The 26,163-nt window shown below is 40.7% G+C and overlaps 1 protein-coding gene across 1 annotated transcript in view; it reads left to right on the top strand.

Annotated features, from left to right (window-relative positions):
- SGK1 (serum/glucocorticoid regulated kinase 1) overlaps nucleotides 1-26,163 on the top strand; it is a 101,497-nt gene that overhangs the window by 15,402 nt on the left and 59,932 nt on the right. The window contains exon 2 of the mRNA XM_036248710.1: nucleotides 25,385-25,600. Coding sequence (XP_036104603.1) covers nucleotides 25,385-25,600 — 216 coding nt within the window. The remainder of the gene's footprint in view (nucleotides 1-25,384; nucleotides 25,601-26,163) is intronic.

Genomic DNA, 26,163 nt, shown 5'->3' with positions numbered 1-26,163 from the left:
ATGGGGATTGAAAAGCTATCAGAGGCTCCAAACCCCGTCAGAAAGAAACGGCTTAATTCTTTCTTTGAAACTAGAACAAACAGACATATCCAAACATTGAGTATTTCCAGACTGGAAATCTTTTTTTCCAGTTGGGAATCTTCTGGGGTTTTTTTCAGTGACTTACTAAGCCAGAGTATAATAATAATGTGAAGGACCACACTTTTTATGGGTTTTACTCTGTCAAATGACCACTTGGGATAGTTTTCAAAGCCTTCCCCCTTCTGAACACACCCAGCATACTTCATCTTCTCCCTACACTCTTGGTCATGACTCCCTACCTCTGTTACCTTGGGGGTCCATGGGCCTCCATCTCTCACCTGACCCCACCCTGGCCCCACCCTGAACTAAATTCCATACTTTTCCGGAGCTGTACTTCCATGAGGTCCACGATGCTCACCCAGCTACTATGAGTTGCGTGGATTGCTTTCTTCAAATGCCGCTTCACCTCCGAGTAAATGCTCATTTGCAGCAGTAACTACCCTTTATTTGGTTATAATATACCAGCACGAGTGGCATTTTCATAACACGAAATTAAGAAAATGTTCAATGACATTTTTTTTCCCTTGTGTCTCCCAACTCAGGAAGGCAAGTGCCCTTAACCTTACTTTACAACAGGGGCACTGAGTGTCAGAAAGGTTAAGTCACTCCCCTGCGGTCACACAGATAGAAAGGCCCACATCGACAGATGGCACGTGAGAGTCTCCTTCCGTCACACGACATCACTGCTCTGGCCACTCTTATGGTTTTTTGCTGGGCAATCGATGCTCGTGATCTATTCCTGCAGGAGCATCAGAGAACTGGGGTTCTTTGTTTCCCTGCTAGCGTTTTCAGTCTTTGGCCTTAGGCGTAGAAGGGAATCCACTTTGGTCAATTCCCTCCTAAATAATTTTGATTCTTCCTTCCATTAATTTACTGTCGGTCTGCTCTGCTGTTCCCGGCTCAGGCGACCTCCAGCCTTCCCTGAAGAACTGCCTCCACCTCCTGATTGGCCTCCTGCCACCAGTTTGCCCCACGGAATCCTCCAAACTGCAGTCTGGAAGAGCTTTCAGAGACACAAGTAGGAGTTTGGTGTCCCTGCACTTACAACAGTTCACTGGTGCATCACAATCCCTCTGGACCACAGGCTGACACTCTAACCGCTGAGCCAAACCGGCCAGGGCGTGCATCACAATCTCGAAATAAAGTCCTGACTCCTTAGCATTGCATATGAAGCTTACTACGATGCGGTCCCTGCAATCCTCTCTCACCCCTCCTCTCTTTCCCCATCTTCTTCTTCCCCTTCCTCCTCCACTAAATTCCATTCTCCAAATGTGCTGAATAGTTCATTTTTTCCCAAATAAACCATCCTGCCACCAGTCCATGGGCTCTGAACTTGGGGTTTACAGACCCTTTGCAGGAAGATAGATGTCAGGGAGAATTCAGAAACTTGGCTGGAAAAAAAGTGCATGTTTATTTCCATTGACCTCTAACTGAAATTTAGTGCTATGAATGTAAGCCAGCAAACTTTGGTAGTACTACCAGGACCTGTGATTTTTATTACTAAGAGAAATCACAGATATTTTCATTCACATGACAGTTGTTGAAGGTTCCACAATATATCATGTTTGCTTACCATTGCTGAGATATTTACATAGTTCCTAGCTCTCATCTGGACCTTGTTACCTAATGCATTAACAAAGAATCACATATAGTACTAAGAGTATTTATAGGGTACTGAAATACTTTGAAAAATATTTTGCTAACTGTACTTTAATATAATTGATTGCCTTTTTCACCCTATAATTTTACTTTATTCATTAAAAATGTGTTCTAGGAAGGGATCCTTAGGCTTCACCAGTCCCTTAGAAGGATTCAAGGCTCCAAAAAGTCCTTAAAATGTTCTTCTGACTTTAAATCCCATACTCTTGTCCTGGCCAATACCCACTCATTCTTCGGGGCTTGGTTTAAAGGTATGACTTTGCAAGTCCTGTTCTTTGATCCTCCAAAACTGAAAGTACCTTCTTTCTATTTCTTTAACAAAGAACGTTCCTCAGTTTTGGCACTGATATCACTGTGGCAGGGTCGCCTTTCATCCATTGGATTCTAGCACAGACATACGCTCTGCGGCTTATCCCTGCCGTATCCACAGTGCCCAACACATACTGAATGCTCCGTAGTCATCTCCGCTCAACGTGAACTGATTGTCATCCCATTTTAGTATTGTAGTTCATCCTGAACTATTCATTTATACAAATATTTACTGAGTCTCTACTAAGTCCCAGGGACTCTCTGGGCACTGGAAATAGAACAGAGAGTAATACAGACAGAAATACCCGCCCTAAATGTTTATGTCTTTGAAATGTGAGCCAGCCAATAAACAAAATTTAAAAAGTAACACATTTCTACTACAGAAGAATAAATACTGTATGATTCCACTCACATAAGGTCCATAGAGAAGTTACATTCATTGAGACAGAGAGCAGAATGGTGGAAGCCAGGGACTAGCAGGCAGTGATCCGTGGGGGATGAGGAGTCAGTGTTCAATGGGTACAAAGTTTCAGTTTGGTCTGATGAAAGTCCTGGAGATGGATGTTGATCTGGTTGAACAACTACGTGAATGTACTGAACTATACACTTAAAAATGGTTAAAATGATAAATTTTATGTTGCATATTTCATCATTTAAAAAAAAAAAAAAGGAGCGAAACACACTAGATGAGAAATGTGCTGTAGAAAAGTAAAGATGGGAAGGGTGGGGAGGAAGGGCCGAGAGGCAGGAGGCTAGGTTGGCCTCATTGCTACAAAGATTTTTTGCTCAGGACCTGCGCTACATGCACAACCACACATTCAAAAAGACCTCAATCTTCCATCCAATGATCAGTGGTACCCAAGTACAGCTTTGACATGTTACGTGCGTTACTACATTCCTGAGTCCACAGGATACCTTTCCTGAGTCCACGGGATACCTTTCATTCTCCCTGGCACTTCCCTGAAACTCAGTCAGTGCGTGGAATCCTCAGGAGAAACTGCATCTCACACTCTTCCTCAGACCTGCATTCATCTTCCCTCTTCCACGTTGCGGTTTGACATACGCACTTCTCTGCTGTGCGTCATCCAAGAATTATGAGGCCATTTGAGGAGGTGAAGATGACGAGTTTTTGAAAATCAGATAATTATATCTGATTTATGACTCCAATGTCTCCATAAATCACCTTAATATCCATGCTTCCCTGAGCCTGGTTTTACACTATTTGCTTTTCTTAACTCACAAAAGATCATCAATATGGATTCCAAGTCTAATTATAATCCTTTACTCAGGGGGTTGACTTCTGTTTTTTGTTTTGTTTTTTTGACATTTTAAATAAAAGTTTTTATTAAAGCAAATGTTATCAAGTCTTGAGATTTGAAGTTTGGTCTACATAATATCAAAACAACTGGTTATAAAGTAAAATTCTATCTAATCAACTCTATTTTTGGCTTTGCGAAATCAACTGGATAGCCTAGATGAATTTATTTTAACTGTAGTATGACTGATAAGTAAACACAGATATTCTGATACTTGGTTGCCTCTAATCTAAAAGTTCCACCACTTAGGGACACCATGACCAGAAAAGCCTCATGAAATGTTAAGTCTGATACTCTTTTGTAATGTTATTTCAGTTAACTATAACTTTTTAAGATTTTTGCAATTTACAAATATTTCTCAATGAAATAGTAAGACTTTTATAGCTTATTAAAAAGACAGCAGCCCTGGCTGGTTTGCCTCAGGAGTTAGAGCATTGGCCCCCGGATCAAAGAGTCGTGGGTTCGATTCCCATCAAGGGCAGGTAGTTCAGTTGCGGTTTGGTCCCTGGCTCCAGTTGGGGTCATGTGGGAGGCAACCAATCGATGTGTCTCTCTTACATCGATGTTTTTTTCTCTCTCTCTCTTCCCCTTCCTCCCATTCTATCTGAAAATAAATGGAAACATATCCTCAGGTGAGGATTTAAAAAATAAAACACAGCAAATTATGAGCCATCTTGCATTGTCTATATCTTTTTTTTTTTTTTTGGTACAGATAGAGTGGGAGGGAGAGAGAGGAAGAGAGAGAGAGAGAGAGAAACATCGATGTGAAAGGGACACATCGAGTGGCTGCCACCCGCACGACCCAACCAGGGCCGGGGACAAACTGCGACCGAGGTACATGCCGTTAGCGGGAACCGAACCCAGGTCTCTCCGGACCACAGGCCGACGCTCTAACCGCTGAGCCAAACCGGCCAGGGCACATTGTCTATATCTTAAATTATAAGTTTCTAGAGCTTGATTCTTCAAAAATGAAAATATTCTCTCCTTTCCACCTTCTTCTGAGACAGACAAAAAATAAATAAAATAGAATTTACCTGAGAATGCAGCCTATAAACAAGGGAGTTACTATGAAAACAGCACATGACTTGGAGAAGAAGCTTCCTAATCATAGTGCTGCCATTTAATTTCCCTCTTTGGGCCTTTTTTTTTTTTAATCTGTCAAATGGGAACTTTGACATTTCCATTATTGTGAAGATGTATTGGTAGTACTCCTAACATTCTTAGAAAATGGAAATATTTAAGTGACGCCTAAATCAGAATACTTGACCAAACACTACTGACGGGCTTCAATGTGTTACAAAGTTAGTTATGCATTGAAAACTTTTTAAAGCCATTTCTTTCAGGACTCAAATGAATTTTGGATTTCTTTCATCATTTTTTCCCACTTACCTGTGTTCGCTACTTAATATGTTTATAAAACGATCCTTTCTTCTATATCATAGAACTTATTCTTGGGCTTCATTTTCATAATGAAATCCATTTATGCAGAACAATGAACTCTTTAAGGTTTAATTGTAAGTATTTAATTTATCTAAGTCTCACTTTCCTCATCTGTGAAATGATTGGCTCCCCTGCTGAAATGTGTAACCAGTGCACACACCCACCGCTCTCCCAGGTCAGGACCCGAGAAATCTCCTCCCGCCCCTAAGGAGCTCTCCACCACCTACCTCCTCACTCCAAACCATCCCCCGCGGGCTGAGCTGCAGGGAAGCATTTAACATGCAGTGACCGGTGTGCAGTTGGCCTGCTCACAGAATTCATTACAAACCCTTAAGCGGGAGCTCGAGGCCCTAGCAATAGGATCTCAGTTGGGACTTTTCCACCTTCCCATCTTCTTTTTCCCTGCCTGTTCCTTGCAATCATTTATTTGCTCATTCAAATATATCTGTCGGGGACTGACTATCTGCTGAACACTAGGCTGTGTGCCAGTAGCACTGATGAGCCAAATCTGATGACGTTCCAGGCAGGGCACTTCTTGTGACTCAGGAGGAAACCAGGGAGGTATGAGAGGTGGCATATAGACCACGTGACTCAAGCAGAGAGACTGAATACAGGGGATAAGTTTAGGAAGTCAAGTAATAAAACTCAATAGGACCTCATAGACCTCCTTACAAAGTTCTGTCATTAGCTTAAGCATAATGAAAAGACATATTTATTGAATGGAGCTGCAATTCTCCATAATTTTTCTCCCTCAAATTGTTGCCTCTATAGTTCCTTCAGCATGAACTATACTCTTCCTCTCTCCAACTTATAACCAGTTTTTAGAACATCAACTTCAAATGCCATCTCTTCCAGGGAACATCTTCTCCTCTCCTTAAACCAGATTGGGTTTTTACTGCAGTCGTTTAAATCCTGGATGTAGAGGGTCCAGTGTGGTGGCCACCAGCTCTATGTGGCTATTGAGCTCACAATATGTATAAAATGATTAACTGAAGTGTCGCTAGTCTGAATCGAGAGGTGCTATCTGTGTAAAGTACATACCAGAGTTTAAGGACTTAGAATGAAAAAAGTAAATACAAAAAACTCCATTAATAATTTTATATTGATTACATTTTGACATGAAAATAGTAAACAAATTGTATTAATAAAATTAATTTAATCGCCCTGGCCAGTTTTGTTCAGTGGTTAGAGCATCGGCCTTAGACTCCAAGAGTGGAGGGTTCAATTCCTGTCAGGGACACGTGCCTGGGTTGCAGGTTTAATCCCCAGCCCTGGTTGGGTGCATTCCGGAGGCAACCAATTGATGTGTCTCTCTCACATCATTGTTTCTCTCTCTCTCTCTTCCTCCCTCCTTCCCTTCCATTCTATCTAAAATCAAGGGGGGAAAAATATCTTCAGATGAGGATTAACAAAATAAAATTAATTTCATTTTTTTAATTTAAAATGCCTAGTAGAACATTTAAAATTATGTATATGGTTCACATTATATTTCTATTGGAAACACTCTTCTAGACTATACACTTCCTGAATAGTGAGTGTTTATTCAATTATGTATACTTTTATCCCCCTAAGGAACACACTAGCTTGACTCAGTAAATATTATTTAAATTTATTGCTGTTCTCCAAAGCTTCGTGAAAAAGTACTTTACAATGTGTAAGTGCACTACTTTCTCTCTGAAATGTGTGGCCAGAACTCCACAGTGAAGACAATGGGGGAGGGAGCCCGTTTTCCCCTCGGCCCGCAGAAGGCTAATGTATGGAACATGTGGTGTGACCCTGGCAAACGCAGGGGCCCTGACTGCTGATTCAGAAGGTTTCTCTGTTTCCAAAACCAGAACTTTTATTGCAGTTGTAGAAGGAACTTTAGGACAGGAGGATCCTTGTGGTTTCTCGCTGTATCTGTGGAAAAAATCTGAGGTTAAGGTTTAAATTAAACTGACATTAAAAGAGCCTTTGTAGTTACTACGTGTGTTTTAACATCTGTTGCTATAGCTAAACTGACACTGATTATTATAAATGATGGCTCATGAGTGATGGAATAAAATGCAGTTTCCTGCTAATGGACATTTCCTAGTGTTGACTTGGTGCTCTTTAATGATGAGACAGAGACCAAGGAAAAATTATTAAATGTACAGAAAACATAGCACAGAAAAAATAATTGGATCTCAAGCATTTCTGGTATGAGAATAAAAGCATTTAGGACTTCCCAGGATCACCTCTGTAATTTTATGGATTATTTTGTTTTGGCTGACTTCTCCGTGGGGTTCATGAGGCTCCCCCGTGGTGACCCTTCATACATGTTCTCCTTTTTGTTAAGGGATTTCTGAGGATGAACAAACATATTTCTAATCACAAGATGGTTGGGGACACCTTGCTGCCAATTAGAAAATCTGATTCTGAGGATATTGTGCTTTATCCCTATAAAAAATATTTAGTTTTGTACTGTTCTCCAGGCTCATTTTCTGTTAGTCTCACGTAAGAGCCTTCTGCTTCAACCAAACTGTTCTCCTCATTGACCATTGGAAGGCCTGCTGCTTAGCTACATTCACCTCTCCCTTCACCCTGCTACGGACTGAGGGCTCTCTCTGAGTCTCACAATCAGACCCCCAAAACGTTGTCAGATTGAGTATGGAAATTAAGTATGAAGATTAAGTATGGAAAGAATCTCATACTAGTCCCTGTCACAGGGCAACAGCAGCCTACAGAGGGGTTGCTCCCACGCCAGGTGCCAAGTTTGGGTTCAATTGTTTGTGGCCAATATGACAAAGTCACATGATTGTTTTTTCCTCCTAAGGAGCAGAGGGAGGGGCAGACACCCAGAACTAATAAGCCAAGTATCATACCTATTTATGTGAGTGCTGTTTCTGTGTATTCCTAAGATCAAGGAATTTTCTTTAGAAATGATTTATGTAATTACGTCAATCACACTGTAGATGATGGGTGCTGAGATGAAAATGTGTTTGCCAATATGCTGTGGAGATCCGGCACATTCTTTGGCGAGGCAGCAGGAGGTAGGAGGTAGGACTCTGAAGGGAAACAGACCTGGATTCTGCATCTCACTTGCCTTGTGACGTGAAGCAAGTCAAAGAACTTCTCTGAGCCTCAGTGTTTTTCATCTATAAAATGGTGATGACGATGACCTTGTGGTGTGTTATGCGTAAAAGGTGATAACTATGTAGTGTTTTGGACATAGTAGATATTCAAAAATAGAAAGTTATGATTAATGTATTGGATTGTTATTGTTAGATATAATGGTAGAAATTTGACTTCATTTTTACTGAAATAATAGTCTTTATTTTATTGAGTACTGAACACTTATGAATCTAGAATGAAGGAGAAACATCAGACTCAGGTTCTATGACCTCAGAAATTACATCATTCAGAAATTTATGACATTGTACATGATTGTTGATTATATATGGCACTGAATATTCAAAGGAAAAAAAACCTCCTAGTCAGTCATTTGGCTTTGAGTGTGTTTGGTAGCCAACATGACAACCCTGTGGCGAATCAATACATCCTTTAATAATAACGTACATTTGTGTAAGCCTTTACAGATTGCAAAGTGTTTCCATAAACAATATCTTAACTAATTCTCACAATAACTATTCTGTTCTGGAGATAGTTGTCTGATGATGATAATGATAATGATAATGATAATTATTAGGAAAAAAATAGTAATATCACCAGGTAGTGGAGAGGTTGCGCATGTAAGATCGCACAAGCCAGGGAGGCCAGACTTGACTCTAATCTTCAATCTGGATAAAAGGAGAGAAGTAAGAAACTAATATCAAACAGGTGCATGGTAACTTTCACACGTTTTGTTTGGTCCTTGCAATAGGACCAATATCTTTCTGGTTGCCTATTTACACGCTGGGAGCTGAATTGATCATTTAATTACTGTTTTGAAATATGTTTTCTTTTTAAGAAGCTATTATATGTAAAAGTATGAAATAGGTCTGAAAACCTTGGTTAACTAAAAAATTATCAATTAAATTTTAATTTTAGAATAATTTCAGATTCTAAATGGATAAGCTTTTCTTCTAGTCAAGAACTAAAAAAAAAAAAAAATGTTTTTTTTGACATACCAGCTCTGGGGATTTGAAAATATATTTATTAAAAATTTCTTTATTTCAACCAGCTGGTGTGACTCAGTGACTGAGCATCAACCCATGCACCAAGAAGTCACCTGTTCAATTCCCGGTCAGGGCACATGACCAGGTTGTGGGCCAAATCCCCAGTGTGTGTGGGGGGTGGTATACAGGAGGCAACTGATCGATGTTCTCTCTTATCTATGTTTCTATTTCTCTTCCCTCTCCCTTTCTCTAAAAATTAATAAAGAAAAAAAAATTTTAATTTCTTTATTTCCAGGAAAATGAGAAATATCACATATAAGAGTACCATGGAGAATTTAGGAAAGTAGTGAAAAATATATTCAACTCTACAGTTTATTGTTTCTTTTCAGATTGATATGAAATAATACTTTTCCCTTTTTAAAATTTATTTTTGAAATATGTCAAAGTCTATGTCCTACATAACTACTATAATTGTATATAATTCAATGAAATAAAAGAAAGCAGAAACAAGATTATGTTAACCAGTATTAGAACGTATACAAAATCCCTCAAGTTAACTAGACACAGGGATTTAAAACAGGTATAATTTTCATGTAAGAACTAGTGATTGCAGTTAAAAGGTGTCTTGTTGTAAATGAGGGAATCCATTATATTCATCTCCAGTGGCAAGGGATGATTATTATTGTAATTATATTTTATATTGACTCCATATTTCAGCCAAAGTTGCTGAAGTGTAGAAAATATAATTATAGCAAGCAATTGCATGAAGTGTACATTGGGGAAGGTAAAATTTAAGGGAGAAGCCTGCCGGGAGTATGTGCTTACATAATGGCACCCAGAATCGGGTGTGTAAGGTACACTTCATGTATATATTTCAAAGGTATAGTTGGCTGATTCTAGGTCATCCAGCTTCCCGATGGTTTTCCAGAGGTTCAGTCAGCAGTTATGAGAGATGCATACAGTAGCATTAGGCATTACAACATAACAATGCCATTTGTACATTTTAAAGATAGTCTGTTTAAAAATTCAATTCTAGATTGTATGCTTATTTAGCATTGAAATATTTTTTTGTTTGCTACAATCTCACACACAAAAAAATCGTGGAAACTACATCGTTAAAGCAATTGGGCTGAGAGATGCCACCCAGTTTGGTAAGCAAAACACCAGCCGAAAGTGAATAAACTTGCTATCCTTATCCAAGTCTTGATCTGTTACACAATGGTTGGATGATATCAGGAAAACATCAGCTTTATCATCCATAAAATGAGAACCATATGAGCATGAATGTGGATGAATATTATTTATATGAGCCACAGTGAAGTTCTGGAAAGAACAGTTACAAGAACAAATAGAATTTTAAAGTGTTATAAGGAAGGGACTCATTTAATATCTTGAACCAAAACATATATTATTTTGGCAAGTCCCTCATGGAGGGAAAGATTGGTCAGACTTCATCTTTGATGTGTTCCCTATAGGGCAGCAGCCTTCTCTAAAAGAAAGCCCCATTTAACTTTTGTATACGGGAGGCCCCCAAACGCCTTGCTGTTACCTCCATCCATTGGTTCATCTTTCACATACTAGCTATTCAAACACTGCAAAACTGTTTTCATGGCCTTCCTACTTTTTCATCTCTATACTTCTTGTTTGATCTCTCTATCAGAGTTCTCCAGAGAAACAGAACCATTAAGAGAGATATATGAAGAGAGTTCTTTCAATGAATTGGTTCGTGTGACTGTAGATACAGCAAGTCTGAAATGTAGAGGGCAGACCAAAAGGTGGATGCTGCGATCTTGAGGCAGAATTTCTTCTCAGAGAAATCTGTTTTGTTCTTAAGGCCTTACAAAGGATTGGATGCGTCTCACCCAGAGGATAGATAGCTCCTTTAATTAAAGTCAAGGGATTGTAAATGTTGATGACAAGTTACAAACCCCCCTCACAGCACCACATTGATTAATATTTAATCTAATAACCAGGTACTATAACCTAGCCAAGTTGATACACATAACTAACCATGACGCTCCAGTCTACCTGCTCTCGGCTGAGTGCTCCTTAGTTTGTCAATACCCCTGTCTAACTCAGAACAAGTCTGAACCCAGTACTCCAGATTTGATTTAACAGGACAGAGGTCAGTGTATCACCTTCAGTTTTTACTTCAATATTTCTACTGATATAGCTTTGTCCAAGTAATCCAGAAGTTGGATTCGATTATTCTGATAAGGTTCAGAGCGCACTAAAATTCACGGGACTTTTCAACTTGAGCTGCTTTAAGCCAGTTTCTCTCATTATACAAATAGAAGAAAAATGATTAGTTCATTGACTTATCATATTTCAAGTGTAAAAAAGTTCAGGTACATAAGTAAACTTTATTGGCATATGAGGGACTTTCCTAGGACAAATTATGTATGGGATTATAATATGTCAAATTTGGACAAGATCATGAAGCTCTTGACTTTCCTCTGCCCATACATACCATGTGCCTGAAACTTTTTCTAAAGTAAGTCTAGTGACTCAGTCTTTCTGTCTCTTCTGATTCCCAAGTTCATCTTTGGAAAACTAACTGTGAATAATTTAAAATTAATTATCTTTATATATATATATATTTATTTTACATGCTTACAGAGGACTTATATCTTATCCACCATTGACTCATCTTCTAATTTTATCACTTGTTATCCCTTAATGGGTGAGAAAACATTCAGAGGTTAATTAGTTGCTCAAAGTCACACACCTAATAAGTGTTAGAAACAACGTGAAATCACATCTTATAACAGTACTAAGATACAAAGATAAACAAAATGAACAAAAGCTAAAACTATGAATGGATAGGTCTGTAAAAAATTGGATCAGGGACTTTTTAAAAATGGTCCTGAAGCTGAAACAGGAAATGAGGCTATGAAATTTCCAGAGATTGGGTCTGTTATTTCATTCAGAACCCCATGGGGTGACAGGTACATACTTAGCAACTACTATAACAAATATTTATATATTTTATATTTGTTATATATATTATTTATAACAAATAATATATGTTTTGATCCATACAAAATTCTGTTTAAAGTGATAAGTGACACAAAGATATGCAAAGTGAAATTTTTATCCATAAAGAATTTACAATCTTGTAAAGAACACAAATTAAGAAGCTAAATTAGCACCACAAGGTATCTATCCATTCCTTTACCCATCTTTTCATTCAACAAAAACTTAGAGATTTCTGTATGCCTTCAAGACAGCCATGAGTAAGATATAGTTAATAAAATAGTAGTAGGAAGTATACTCTATGGTGTAGAGACATCTTTATGCAGAGAAAGGCCACTTGGAAGCTTGAATGGGGCTGGAAGAAACTCCTCACCCAATAGACAAAATGATAAAGAAGAAAGTTGAGGATTCCAAGTAAAATAGGCCAAGTACTCCTACCCCCAAACATTCTCATGCTGGCTCTTATGTTTCTGGAGGAAATGACTAGGCAGGCAACAGCTAGAACAAGACCACTGATTATTCAAGGAGGTAATAAGTGGAAATATAGAGCCTGACATGATCAGAGAGGCAAAACTAATGGATGGAAAGGCAACAAGCAACTGGAGATGGAATTAGTGGCCACTTCCCAAATCAAATGTCAAAATCAGATGAATGCTACAGAAATTGTTGGTCTGAGGACATGTTAGGAATTTTACTGCAGTGTTCAAAGTTGTGTATACCCTCTTAGAAAAAGGAGTAACAACAAAAGTGGCAAAGAAATTAGTTTTACAGACTGAACCCTCAGGGGAGTTCCCAGGGTATAAACGAAGTCTTTCTATTTTTTATACATGTTATGAGCTATTTTCTCCTTACCCTTCTAGCATGACATGACAAAAAATAGTATCCTATATTTCTCATAATCTCAGGAGGGAAATGTGTTCATGGTAATCACCCCTGAAAACAAATGCTGGCTGGAATCATTAAAAACTGCACGAGTTATGGTGCTATAGAACACGATAGATTCACACAAGAAGTTTGTAGTAAAAAAAAAAAAAAAAAAAAAAGGTTCAAGGAGAAAGCTACTTCGGGGAGTGGTAAAGAGCATTTGTGAAGATGATTTGAGAGCTATGCTTTGAAGTTTGGGCAAGATTTGGCCTAACAAAACCGCAACGAGCTGAGGAATACAGGACACTAGTGACGAGTATGCACCAGCAGCCAGTGGCTTAACAGCTGAAAAGTGTAGGACTTGTTACAAAAAAATCAAGTAACCTGTTTGGGCTGGTGTGTGACACAGAAATAGGCCAGTCATGGGAAATTGTGCGAGGACCAGAGCATGAAGAATGTGGCTTGGCCCTTATTTAATAGGCAATGAAGAGTCATTGAAGGTATGAAGCAAGAAAGTAATATCATCAAGACTATGTTTTGGGAAGAGAGATCTAGCAGCAAAGCATAGGGTGCTTTGGAAAGGGGAGTGAGTGGGAGGGCTACTGTGATGTGTTGAATCACCACTTAACCTGTGACTCTTGGGTCCCTAAAGAATGTTTTCTATGGGGCTAAGAAGAGAAAGTGAACTACTGATCTAGGTGTCTGCTGATCACAGTCCTTCATTTAATCAATAGCTTTTCTTTACTATTTAGTTCACTAGAGACAGGCCTGGAGTTTAAAGTTCTTGTTTTCACTAATACACTCTAAGTTGTTGTTTTGTTTTGTTTTGTTGGATATATTAGCCAACGTACCCACAAAAATCCAAGAAATGTTATTCCATTTTTTTGAAAAATTCTTCCCTATTTTTTTGATTAGTTAAGATTGGTTTCCTTTATGCCCAGAACATTTGCCCTATATTTCTTATGACATTTAGGTGCCTATTTTACTTGAACTTGGATGTGGCCAAATGATTTTTTTTTTTACACTCTTCATTATTTCCCGGCACTTGGTGGCGAGCTCAGGGACAGCTGGATCGTGGAAAGAAATAAAATCCTGGTCGTGATCGACTGAGGATCTAAAGGGAGGCTCCACGATCCAGACCTGTCAGAACAATTTGAGTTCGAGCAACGTGACAGGTTTGTAAAATAGTCGTGTGCAATCTCTATCACAGTCTTCTGTCCTTTCCACCACACCGGCCCCAGTTTGATCTCCTCAGTCCCCCCAATAGAGCTGATGTTTAGTTGGCGTACATGGTAAGCCACACTGGTTTTAAAATATTGATATATTTCCATATAACCGTTATGGAATAGTCAGTAAATAGCCATGGCCGAGAACCCTCTGAGTGCCCCCTGCCCCCAACCCACCCAACTGCTTCTGCCTGTCCCAAAGGACTCTTTAAAAGCTCGCCACAACCCAGCAAGGAAATGGGTAGTGCTTGGCACAGCAGGGACCCGAAGGGACAGCCCCAAGCCGCCCCCATCCCAAGTTAACATCTGTGCCTGTGCCTCTTCGACATAAAATATTTTGAATTAGTATATCTACCTGAAAGCAACTTTTGTTCCCTGTGTACTTTTATTCTTCGCATCTAACTACACTTTGGTCCAGACTTACAATGCGCACTCTGAATGCGGGTTTAATAGGCCCCTGCAGCTCCCTTCTGCTTCTCAGTAGGTGGACCGCCCTCTCGGGCTCCTCCAAACCATGAGAGGCGGCTGCTGCTGGCATGTCCGCAGGGCACATCCCTAGGGCTTCCAAAAAAATGGAGAGAGAACTCTACCTTCCAGCTGCAGAATAAAAACTTTAAAAAGATCACAGAGAAGGATTCTGTTTGGCTCCATTTCAGCCACATGCCAGCTCTTAGACCAATCCCCATGGCCAGAGGCAGGGGATTCCATAATCGAATTTTTGTTAAATCCTCACCCGAGGACATTTTCGTATTTATCTTCAGATAGAGAGGGAGGAAGAAAGAGAGAGAAACATCGATGTGAGAGAGACACATGGAGTGGCTGCCACCTACACGACCCCATCCGGGACTGGGGAGAAACTGCAATGAGGTATGTGCCCTTAGCGGGAACCGAACCCAGGTCTCTTTGGTCCACGGGCCGGCACTCTAACTGCTGAGCCAACTGGCCAGGGCCTTAATTGAATTTGCCTGAATTATATACCTATCCTGTTCAGGCATCCATAGATTGTCCTTGGCATGTCACCAAAATCATAGTATTGGGGATGAGTAGTTCCCAAATGGGAAAGTGAAGGGAGGATGGGGGTGGGGTTGCTTTTACCATGAAAAGGAGGAAGGATGCCAAGGTGACAAACAAGGAGTGTACCCAACACTAGACTTCCCAAGCAAGGCTGCGTGTTTACATTCTTGCTTACAAGGTTGCGCAGAGTTCTTACTGAACACCTGTTGATTCCAAATGTGTGCATGAACTTAGTACCTTGACTTGTCTGTTGGGCTTTAGTGAAAGACTGGCACAGCATGACTAGAGGTTTCTACAAGCCGTCTTTTCATGCACAGTGTTGTATAGGAAAGAGGCTCTCGCCATAAAGCTGAAGGGTCTGCTGTTTCCTTTAGGGGTTTAATGAGGACCACATTAATGGAATGCAATAAATACATATTTCAGGACTATGTACCCCATTTCCATTTTTTTTTCTTTCACAAGTCGGCTCGTGAGGCATGGTATTGATATCCATTGGCAGGTCCCACTGTATCTGGAGAGGGTGAGGTCACCAAGGATAATGTTGCCAGGATCTTTATTTGATTCTGATCCTTTAGCTTTTATATTATTATTATTTTGCATATTACAAAAAAACGCATCTGTTCTGAAAATATTTTTTTTCCTTCTTCACTTACACAGACTCACAGTAACAGTCATTTTTCTCTGTCTCAAATGTCCTGAGGTCACAGTGAGTTTTCCAATTTCAGCAATTTCTGTGAGATCTTCAAACATCTGCAATTCATTCTCAATATATTCTCCCATCTTCCACATTTTTAGAACCTCACACAATTCTTGGACACAGTAGGTACTTAGTAAATAGCTATTTATTAGCTGCAACTCTCTTCTTGTTTTCAGGGAACAATTAAGTCTTACCATTTTCTTTTATAAACCATGAAGTGAGAAAAAAATAGAATCCCAAAGTAGAAACCTAAATTACCAAGGCAGCACAAGCAGCATTTGGAGGAAAATTGGTTTTGCATAAAATTGAAACTGAGTGTGCTCTGCAGCTTCTTGTGTAACAGGACTCGACAGAGAAGCAGAACACCAGGGAGCAGTAATAACCCCCCATTTTGGATGTTAATCATCTTCCCTTTCACTTAACACTTTCAATTTAATTAAGGAATATACACAGTCCAAATAATAAGACTTGCATTCAGTCTTTTTCATTGCCATTTAAATAGATTTACTAACCACTGTTCTTAACACCATAAAATTATTTTAAAGGCCTTCTGGGTTTGTTTGTTTGTTTGTTTCAGTTTATCTAATAGAGGTGACACAAAGTTACAAAAGTATGTGACTGGGTAAAGCAAATGTTACTGATCACGTGTCCATGCAGTAAACCTGTGCTGAGCGCTGCACACCGTAGGAGCAGGACTGTCCAACCCACAGCCGCAGAACTCCGGGAGCGGGAGCCTCCAGTGTGTGACAGGGCGACCGAGGACTGCAGAGCTCACTGGCCCCGGCCCTTCATTTCCCAGATGAGAACACTGACGTTCAAACGGGTTAAATGACTTGCTCAAGGTAGTGGCCAAGCTAGAACTAGAATCCAGTTCTCTAACTCCAGTTCATTTTCATTTCTGTAGAACATTATTTTTATGTCTTCAATGGTCTGGTGGTGGCTGTTGTTTAGTCAAGTGTGAGGAAATCCAGATCATTTGTAGAGTAACTGCTTAACCATGGAATAACCCAAAAACGAGATTATACTTGCAGCTTAGTAACCTCAAATATACCTAGATTATTATAGAAATTAACAGCTACTTGAAATAATAAAGCCCTGACACTTTTTTAGGTTTGGGGGTGGGGAAGAGTGGAGATGGGAAGGAGACGGTCTCTGAGGACAGCACAGTGGAGCTCCAACAAGGGGTGAGAAATAACACGTCCACTGTGTATTATACACAAAGATACCCCCTCCTAGTGCCCTCTCCTGGGTCTGCCAGGGACCTCCTACTCTCCCTACTGGTTCCCCAGACCTCCAAGACCCTGCTTACCTCATGCTCCAGTCAGCTGCCTTTGACCTTCATCCAGGTCACATAGAGCTTGAAAATAAAATTAAAAAAAATATATAAATCCTCTGGTAAGCCTTCACATTTTAAAAGTCCCCCTGGGTTTAGAAATGCATAAGAAGATGTACATTTTTAAAACCTCCTTTGTACACAGTGCTCATTCCTATAGCCTTGGTTCCCTTTCCCCTGGACCGACTATAATTCATTCAGAATACAGCAAATCTGATCATGCCACTCTCAAGTTTAAAATTCTTAAGGGTTCCCTCTCTATGCATTAAGGATAACGTTTCAGCATGCAAGCATTCCATCTCTTTGATATCTGACGCCCTTGCCTCTTTGGCTTTCTGTCTCGCCATATATGCTTACCCCCAAGGTTGGCTCCAGTCAACCCTAAGCATGCCTTTAAACATGCTATCCTCTGTATCCAAACCCATCCTCATCCCAGCCCTAACCTACTTATTCCCAAAGACAAATTGACACTAACTTAAACACTGTTCCTGTTGCTTCTTAAGGACGACTGCTTCTTATTTTTTACTCTTTGTGTCTTGCATAGTACCTAGCTTTAAACCAAACAACAAAAATGTCTTCATCACTTACTATATGCTGGGGGCTGTGCTAAGCTCTGGGATGTAAGAGTAAGCTTCTGTCCTTGGGAGCTGCAAACTCAAAGTGAAGGTAGATGAGAAAAGGGCGGGGGTATGTTAAAAAGAGAATGCACACAGAAGAAAGTTTGTAAATGTCTCATTAATGAAATGTGACATTAGCGTCTTTGTCTTTGTGACACTCACATTCTAATAGCGGAAAGAGACAAGTAAGTAAAGCAGAGTGAATGTGTGTTTCCATTTAAACAAATAAATACCACAATCGGTCAAGGGGTGGTGAGACAATGGAAGACTGTCCCAAGTGTGTGTTCTTTGCAGGAGTTCCTAGGTGGGTCAGAGGGAAGAGTCTGTACACAACCAAAGACGTAGGAGAGCAGTCTTTAAGACAACACCAATCAAATGATTTTGTAGGGGATCTAGGTACATGGAAGGCACAATGTGAGATGATAATTCAAATTCTAGAAGGCCCTGGCCAGTTTGGCTCAGCGGTTAGAGTATCGGCCTGCGGTCCAGAGAGACCCGGGTTCGGTTCCCTATAAGGGCATGTACCTCTGTTGCAGTTTGTCCCTGGCCCTGGTTGGGGTCCTGTGGGTGGCAACCACTCAATGTGTCTCTCTCACATCAATGTTTCTCTCTCTCTCTCTCTCTCTCTCTCTCCCCCCCCTCCCTCCCTCCCACTCTATCTGAACAAAAACTGAAAAAATATCCTCGGAGAAGGATAAAAAAAAAATTCTAGCCCTGGCCGGTTTGGCTCAGCGGTTAGAGCATCGGCCTGCGGTCCTGAGAGACCCGGGTTCGGTTCCCACTAAGGGCATGTACCTCGGTTGCAGTTTGTCCCCGGCCCTGGTCAGTTGTGCGGGTGGCAGCCACTCGATGTGTTCCTTTCACGTCGATGTTTCTCTCTCTCTCTCTGTTCCTCTCTCTCCCTCCCACTCTACCTGAACAAAAAATGGAAAAATGTCCTTGGGTGAGGATAAAAAAAAAAAAAATTCTAGAAGACTTTAGTATCCCAAGGCAAGGAATTTAGATTTTACCATTTAGAGAGGTTCTTCAATGTGTGTGGCACCCATTAGTGGTGAAATCAATTCAGCAGCTTGCCATCGGATTTTAAAGAAATAGACCAGAATAGGAAATAACAGCATACTTTATGTAAAAAGGGTAAATTTTAGAATGGAACTGGTTGTTTCAGTTATATAACTTTACGTCAGTCCTGATCAACAGATTTGAAAGCCGCTGCCTCTGGCGATAAGGAACCACTAAAGAGCTGGGACTTTTGCATTTAGAAAGATGCCGTATTTTCAGTAAGAATAGAGTAAAGGGCAAGGTCATTGGAAGGATGGCTTTAGGAGTCCAGAAGAAAGACAAAGAATAGTGATACTCAGAGACAAGGATAGAGACTTGAGAGCTAAATGACCGATAGACTTGATGATTCATTGCTTTTTTCCATCCTCACTGCTAATATTCTTGCTTGGTCCTTACCATTTCTTTTATCATCAATTTCTGACTCACCTAGCTACTTGTGTTCTTGACTATCTTGAATTCATTCTTAATATTGCATTGACGCCCTGGCCAGTTTGGCTCAGTGGTTGGAGCCTCAGCCTGAGGACCAGAGAGTCCCGGGTTCAGTTCCTGCTAGGGACACGTACCAAAATGTGTGTGTGTGTGTGTGTGTGTGTGTGTGTGTGTGTGTATTGCATTGAAAGACACATCTGACAATCTTACTCTCCTGCATACACTTATTGCTTCATGATCCAACCTTTCTATCAAGCTTCAGTCCTTGTCTCTCCCCTTTCAGTTCATTTGCTTCGCATCCCATGGGGATTTTTGCCTGTATAGTTTGTCTTCTGTCATCCTCTCTGCTGGAAATGTCTTTCCCATTTTAATTCACCTGACTTCCTTTAACTCAAACTTCAAGATTCATTTTAACCATTTCTTCCTTCAGGAAGTCTTCCCTGATTTATCCCAACTTGGCCAAATGCTCCCTATCTCTTCTCCCATGGCACTTTGCATAAAACTCTTTCATGGCTTGGAGCCATAACTATAATAGCAAATATTAACCAAGTATTCACCCAGCGCCAAGTGCAGGGCTTACCTTGCATCATCTCATGTAGTCCTCAGAAAACTCTGATGAGGTAGGTATTTATTATTATCTCCAGCTTGTAAGTATGGAAAGTAAGTACTGAGACGGCTCAATCAGTTGCCCAATCAGTGGTTCTGGCCTTTACAGCCAGGCAGTGTTGTTATTATACTCATGCTTATAACTGTTTGCTGCATCGTATGCTTACTACACTATGATAAACCCCAGGCTCATGGGTCAGTCTCCCGGAAATGCAAACCCCCTCACTCAAAGATCACTCAAGCAATCACATTTCTTTCTGTCCCTACCATAATGCCAAGCAGATAGTTGAATTGTGTTGAAATCTTGAAGTGCTACAGATTAGGGACCGAGAAGTGTCCATTGGATTTGGCAATGAGGTTTATTGGCATCTTGATGAAAACTCATTTCAGTGGAGTGAAACTGTCTCTGTCATGCACTTCACTTTAGTTCCAGAAAACGTTAGGTGACCCACAAATACTGTTTAATGAATAAATTGCAGTGGAGGGAGGAGTAAATGGACATCATTTCTTCGTGAAGCTCAGCCAAGCAGGAAAAGAGTTATTTATGGTGGTGAAAGAGGTTTGCTGAAGCAAGGAGGTCCGTGGCTTAAAGGGGTCTTTATGTTTTCAGTTAGTCTGATAGCTTTTTAGAGATATTGCAAGAACAATATGTTGCATGTGCTAAGAGATAGTAGCCAAGAGAGGGAGACATTGAAAATACTGGGAAAGGGGAATTTGGGGAGGAAACAGGAGGGCAAGGTTCCAAAGTGCAGTGGATGAGCGATGGACACTCAAGCCAGGTTCTTTCCCAGGGACCAGCAAGCACTATACTGCCATTTTCCTTGAGCCTTATTTTTCAATTCCAAAAGCAAATAACACATACGGTCCCTTAGAGATATTACCTGAAACAATTCTCTCCTACTTCCTCTTTGTTCTTTTTTCCTTTCTAATTCTCCAAATCCAGGAAAGACTAATCCAAACTAAAGGGATCAGTCCCAGAAGGTAAAGGACTGTAAAAGACGTTACCTTCATTTCAAAAAGAAAAACTTGTGTCAAGTGAATCCCTGTGAGGGTGTCTTTTCTATTTAAAACTTGGTGGGGTGGAGTGGGTATCTCAATGGGGAGGACGGAGAAGGGGGTTCTCTATGTAGAGAACTGAAGCACAGAGCAAGGACTGTGTTTGATGCGTAATCCTCGCAAGAAGACGATGTGGTGGAGAGAGAGGGCTGACAGCTGCATGAGAGGTAGCGTTGGGGATGCTGCCCGCTGTCAGCAACAGCATAGACCAGGATGGAAAGATTGCACTCCCCTCGTTCCTTCCTCTTCTTCGTACTCTCAGCCACTCCGTCCCCCAGGCTGGGCCTGGAGAAATACAGGGTTAGACCACGAGAATCTAGAACCAGATGCAAGTATTGTAGTCAATGCTGAGAGAAAAAGACCTGGAAATCCCAGGGCAACAGCAGGGGTGGACAGGGAATTTCAAAAGCCACTCAGTCTTGCCAGGGTGCCTCTCTGGGGCGGGATTACTTCGTAAGGGAAATAGATAGATACAGCATAGTTAAAACCTTGATGGAGGATGAAAAAAAGCATGTTGAGCCCTGGCCGGTTTGGCTCAGCGGTTAGAGTGTCGGCCTGCGGTCCTGAGAGACCCGGGTTCGGTTCCCGCTAAGGGCATGTACCTCGGCTGCAGTTTGTCCCCGGCCCTGGTTGGGTCGTGCGGGTGGCAGCCACTCGATGTGTCGCTTTCACGTCGATGTTTCTCTCTCTCTCTCTCTCCCTCCCACTCTACCTGAACAAAATATCGAAAAATGTCCTCGGGTGAGGATAAAAAATAAAAAAAGGAAAAAAGCATGTTGAGATCCACAAATGAAGACATACAGTTATCATAAAACAAAAACAAAAACAAAAACAAAAACAAGCAACTCCTATCTTTATCACATCTTCTTTGTAAGACCATGTGACAGTCTCTAGGGAATTAAACAAGCCTAAGAAGCTGTACTCGCCATTATGGTGCAGTTGGAAAGACGACATAGACATAACAACGAATAAGCATAAAAGTCCCACGGTTCAGCCCTGGCCAGTTTGGCTCAGTGGTTGAACATCAGCCTGTGGACCAGAGAGTCCTGGGTTCAGTTCCCGCTAGGGGCATGTACCACACACACACACACAAAAAGTCCCACGGTTTATATGGGCATTAAACACTACAGATGTTCAAAGAAAAGAAAGTATATGGTGACCACGTATAGCTGGAGCGAAGCTAGCAGATTAATATCACTGACCTCATATATATACTAGCAGCCATGTTACGAAGTAGCCCCGGGCAGCCACAAGAGAGAAACCGGCTTCCAGGAGCCTTGTCCTGAATCCTGTTGATGTCCTCGCCAGCCTGCCGACGGGCACCCTGGGAAAAGGAGTAGCTGCGGAGGGCCCTTTCTAGGATCAATTGAATTATCCAAATAATTGCACTGGAAAACTGGCTTGATTATAGCCAAATTGAAAGTTCTGTGACACCGTATAAACGAAGTTGGTTTTCTGTAATAAACGTGCCCCTTCAGAAATTGCAGGAGTTGTGTCCAACATCCAGTTTACTTGGATTTTAAGGACAAGACAGTTAGCTTTTCACTTCCGGAAAACAAAAGGGATCATGAGACCAGCAAGCACTGCCTCAGGTGTTCACACATGTGTGCCTGACCACTCTAACTGTTCTGCATCAGTTGATATCATTATCAGCTAGCCCATTTTCAATTAAGTAGAATATCTGTTTACTATTACATAGTAGGAAAAAAACCACACTTGGAAAATCCCCCACAGCTGGCCAATCTCTGTAATCACATCTGGCTATTTTCTAGTCTGAGGGATTATTGCTTTGGGCTATCTTTTTTAATTTTTTTTTCAAATAAATAAATGAATAAAGTCAGGGATGACTGGATTTAGGGGAAAAAACAGACTAATATTTTGCATACACAGTACTCAGTAAGAGTAGCCGGCTGGTTGACAGAGGGCCTTGCTTTCTCACCCCAGTGTCTAGAGAGGTAGTGGCTTCTAAGCCTGGCGCAGTTTGGAGACCAGGCTCCTGTAAATGAGTGGAGGAATCCTTGGTTTGCTCAGGGGAAGGAGGATGTCTCGCCCCAGTCCATGTTGGTTTACAATGTTCTCCACAGACGGTTGTATGGCTCTAAACAAAGCCGTCGCCCAGCTGGCCCAGCAGCCAGGCCTGCAGCTGGCGTCCGGGCATTCATCTGTCTCACACACACAGCTGCCACAGCCTTCGGAGAGCCACTGCCACTCGTCTCCGAGAGACTCTGAAAGCCACTCACTGTCAGGTACCCTCTCCAGCAGAGCAATCCACCGCCCGCAGAAGGAACACAATGGGCCAGTTTAGCTTGAATTCCCTCAGGGGCAGAGAGCACAGTTCTCCACTCACGGTTGGAGGGCACCTGGCCCGGCAAAGGCCCAAGGGGAGCCCTGTGCATTTACTCACAACCTGGCCTCTCTCAAGATCAAGTAAACATCATAAACCCTGTCATCAATCGGCCTATAAACACCACTTAGGAGGCTGCAGAGCCACTGAAATGTGTGAAGGAGTATCGAGGAAGGGACATACTGAAGCCAGCATGAGGATTTAGCCAAAAGAGATAAAGCATTTCAAGACAAAGTATGCAGTGAGTGCCAGCAACAGTGCTGTTACAAGATGCATTACTCTGTTTTTGTAACATCCCTTAGCTATAGCTCAAGCTCCACGTGAGATATGTTCTGTTAACTGTATTGCCAATGTCTTGATTATGCCTGACTCGTAGTTGGTCTTCAATAATGATTGGTGAATGAAAGTTAAAATGTTGAAAACATCAGATTGGTGGGGTTGTTTTTTTTTTTAGTTAAAAGTTATCAAATCATTTTATTTCTACGTCATAGAATTGTACTTCATACTTGGTCTGCTTGATAGAATAACTTCAAGGGTCTAATGGTGACCCATGAAGGTGTGGGGTAAATTTGAGTAGGGTTTTGCTCGGCCAACATTGTTTGTTTGCTTGGGGTTTTTGTTCGTTGTTTTGTTTTATAATTTAAATTTAAATGCCCTTAGTATACCGGGGCATTAGCCACAGTCCCCACCACTCCTTGTTTGTAAACCCTGGTCATAGGGCTTTATGAACTTCGTCTTCCAGCCAACACTTGAAAACATTCAGTTTGCCAGTTTATACCCTAGGAGAAACTAGTTCAATGATTTGCTTTAACCAAGTGTAAGTTTGATCACATAATAATTTACAGTGTGACTTTGGGCAAATTACTAACATCTTTGACAGCCTTTGCTCAAGGTCATCTGGACTATTTTGTGAATTCTTAGCTGGATATCAATTATTTTTTTAATCTTCAACCAAGGATTTGTTTCATTTATCTTCAGATAGACTAGGAGGGGAAGAGAGAGAGAAACATCCATGTGAGAGAGACAAGGCCTCTGGCACAACACTGACCAGGGCTGGGACCGAACCGCAACCGAGGTACATGCCCTTGACCAGAATTGAACCCGAGACTCTTTGGTCTGAGGGCTGATGCTCTAACTGCTGAATCAAACTGACCAGGGCACTGGATATCAAATAAAATGACAATTCCTTATGTGATTCGTAACCCCTATGATTTTGAATATTCAACAGATCATTTAAGTCTATCCATTATTTGTATACTTTGAAGTGGGATATAATGTATCTAAATTCTTGCCCTTTGATAAAACCAGTCTATAACATATTGAAGGTTAGATTCAGTCCATGGACATTTTTCCATTATAAATGAATAATTGTAAGGTGATATTGCATGAGATGTACTTAAAAAATAGTGGTCCATAAAGATAAGATTTACATTTCAATATACCAACCCTTTTAATGAGGCAGGCCATACAAATTCGTTTGAAGATAAATCTATTTAAAATTCTATTCATAGTAACCCCAAAGTTAAATCTATTTGGCCAAAGAGGCATTGAAAGTAAGCCAAAATAAAAGATTGTTTTTAAAATACAATGTTGGCAAATAATCAGGAATGATAACCAAATGCCAAGCTCAAAACCCCCTGAATAAAAGTAATAAAAACATTTTTGATCTCCAGTAAAATTAAGTAATTTTTAGATTGATCAAAAACACAGTTGGTACTAACATCAGGATGAGAGATTCTATTATAGTCTCAAACTTTTAGATTTTCATTTAAACTTTTACTAATGAATCAAATAAATACTTTGACTACACCTACTAATATGCTTATGGGCCCTAGAGTGCAAGAAATACTGATGGAAACCTCTCAAAGAGCGACTTCTTTTATAATCAAGTTTTTGCAATAGTGAAATATATGTTAATTTATCTGGCAGCAATTACATCCTAAGCTATGAGGTTAGAGTAACAGGGAATCCACCTTAGAGATTTATGAACTACCATTCTATCAGCATAATTATAACAGTAGAGTTAAAGTAAAATAGTCATCATCTACTGAACATTATGTGTCAGGCAAAACACTTGAACATTTGAAAACATTATAAAATCTTTACAACAACCTGGAAGGAAATACTATTTCCTGGAAAGTCATTGGTCAGCATGATAGAGAAGTTGTGAGACTGAATTCTCCTTTCATAAATATCTTTACACCAAATTTCCCACTGAAACTTTATTGCACATCAAAAGAGGTCAAAAGCATTTATTTATTCGTTTCTTTTGTATGTTGTAGGTACGAAGATGGATCAAGAGCCCAATGGTCAGTGTGGACAAGCATCAGAGTTCCAGCCTGAAGTACACAGGCCCCTCAGTGGTACACATCCCCCCTGGGGAGCCCGACTTTGAGCCTTCCTTGTGTCCGACATGTCTGGGAGACCATGCTTTCCAAAGAGGGGTTCTTCCTCAGGAGAAGGAGTCGTGTTCATGGGAACCTCAATCTGGGTGTGAAGTAAGTTTATAATTGCCCTGGATCCATTCTCCTAAAAGGATTCTAGACCTTTGTTTTTCTTGTATTTATGTTGTAGTATGCCAAAAAAATTTTTTTTTTAATGTACATTCACAAAGCTTCAGAGGAGGATATAGAATTGTGGCTTTAGTTGGCCCATTGTACTAATATTTTTAATGTATTTTATTTTTTAGAACAGTTTTAGGTCCACAACAAAAGTAAGAGGAAGGTATGGAGATTTCCTGTACACACTGTGCTTCCACACATGCATGGGCTTCACCATTATCAACAGTCCCCCAACCCCAATCCCCCCCACCCCGGAGTTATGAACCTACATTGACATATCATCACCCAAGTCTATAGTTTGCATTAGGGTTCACTCTTAGTGAACCAATTTGTAACGGCATGTAGCTATCATTAGAACATTCTACAGAGCATAGTTTCACTGCCTTAAAATCTCTGTGCTCCACCTATTTATCTCTCCAACCCCCTGGCAACAACTGATCTTTTTTACTGTTTTCATAGTTTTCCTTTTCCATATAGTTGGAATCATATAATATGTTGTA

The sequence above is a fragment of the Molossus molossus genome, unplaced genomic scaffold (assembly GCF_014108415.1).
Source record: "Molossus molossus isolate mMolMol1 unplaced genomic scaffold, mMolMol1.p scaffold_m16_p_8, whole genome shotgun sequence".
Classification (NCBI taxonomy): domain Eukaryota; kingdom Metazoa; phylum Chordata; class Mammalia; order Chiroptera; family Molossidae; genus Molossus; species Molossus molossus.
Note: the sequence above shows the minus strand (reverse complement) of the source record. Positions and strands in the feature narration are given on the sequence as shown.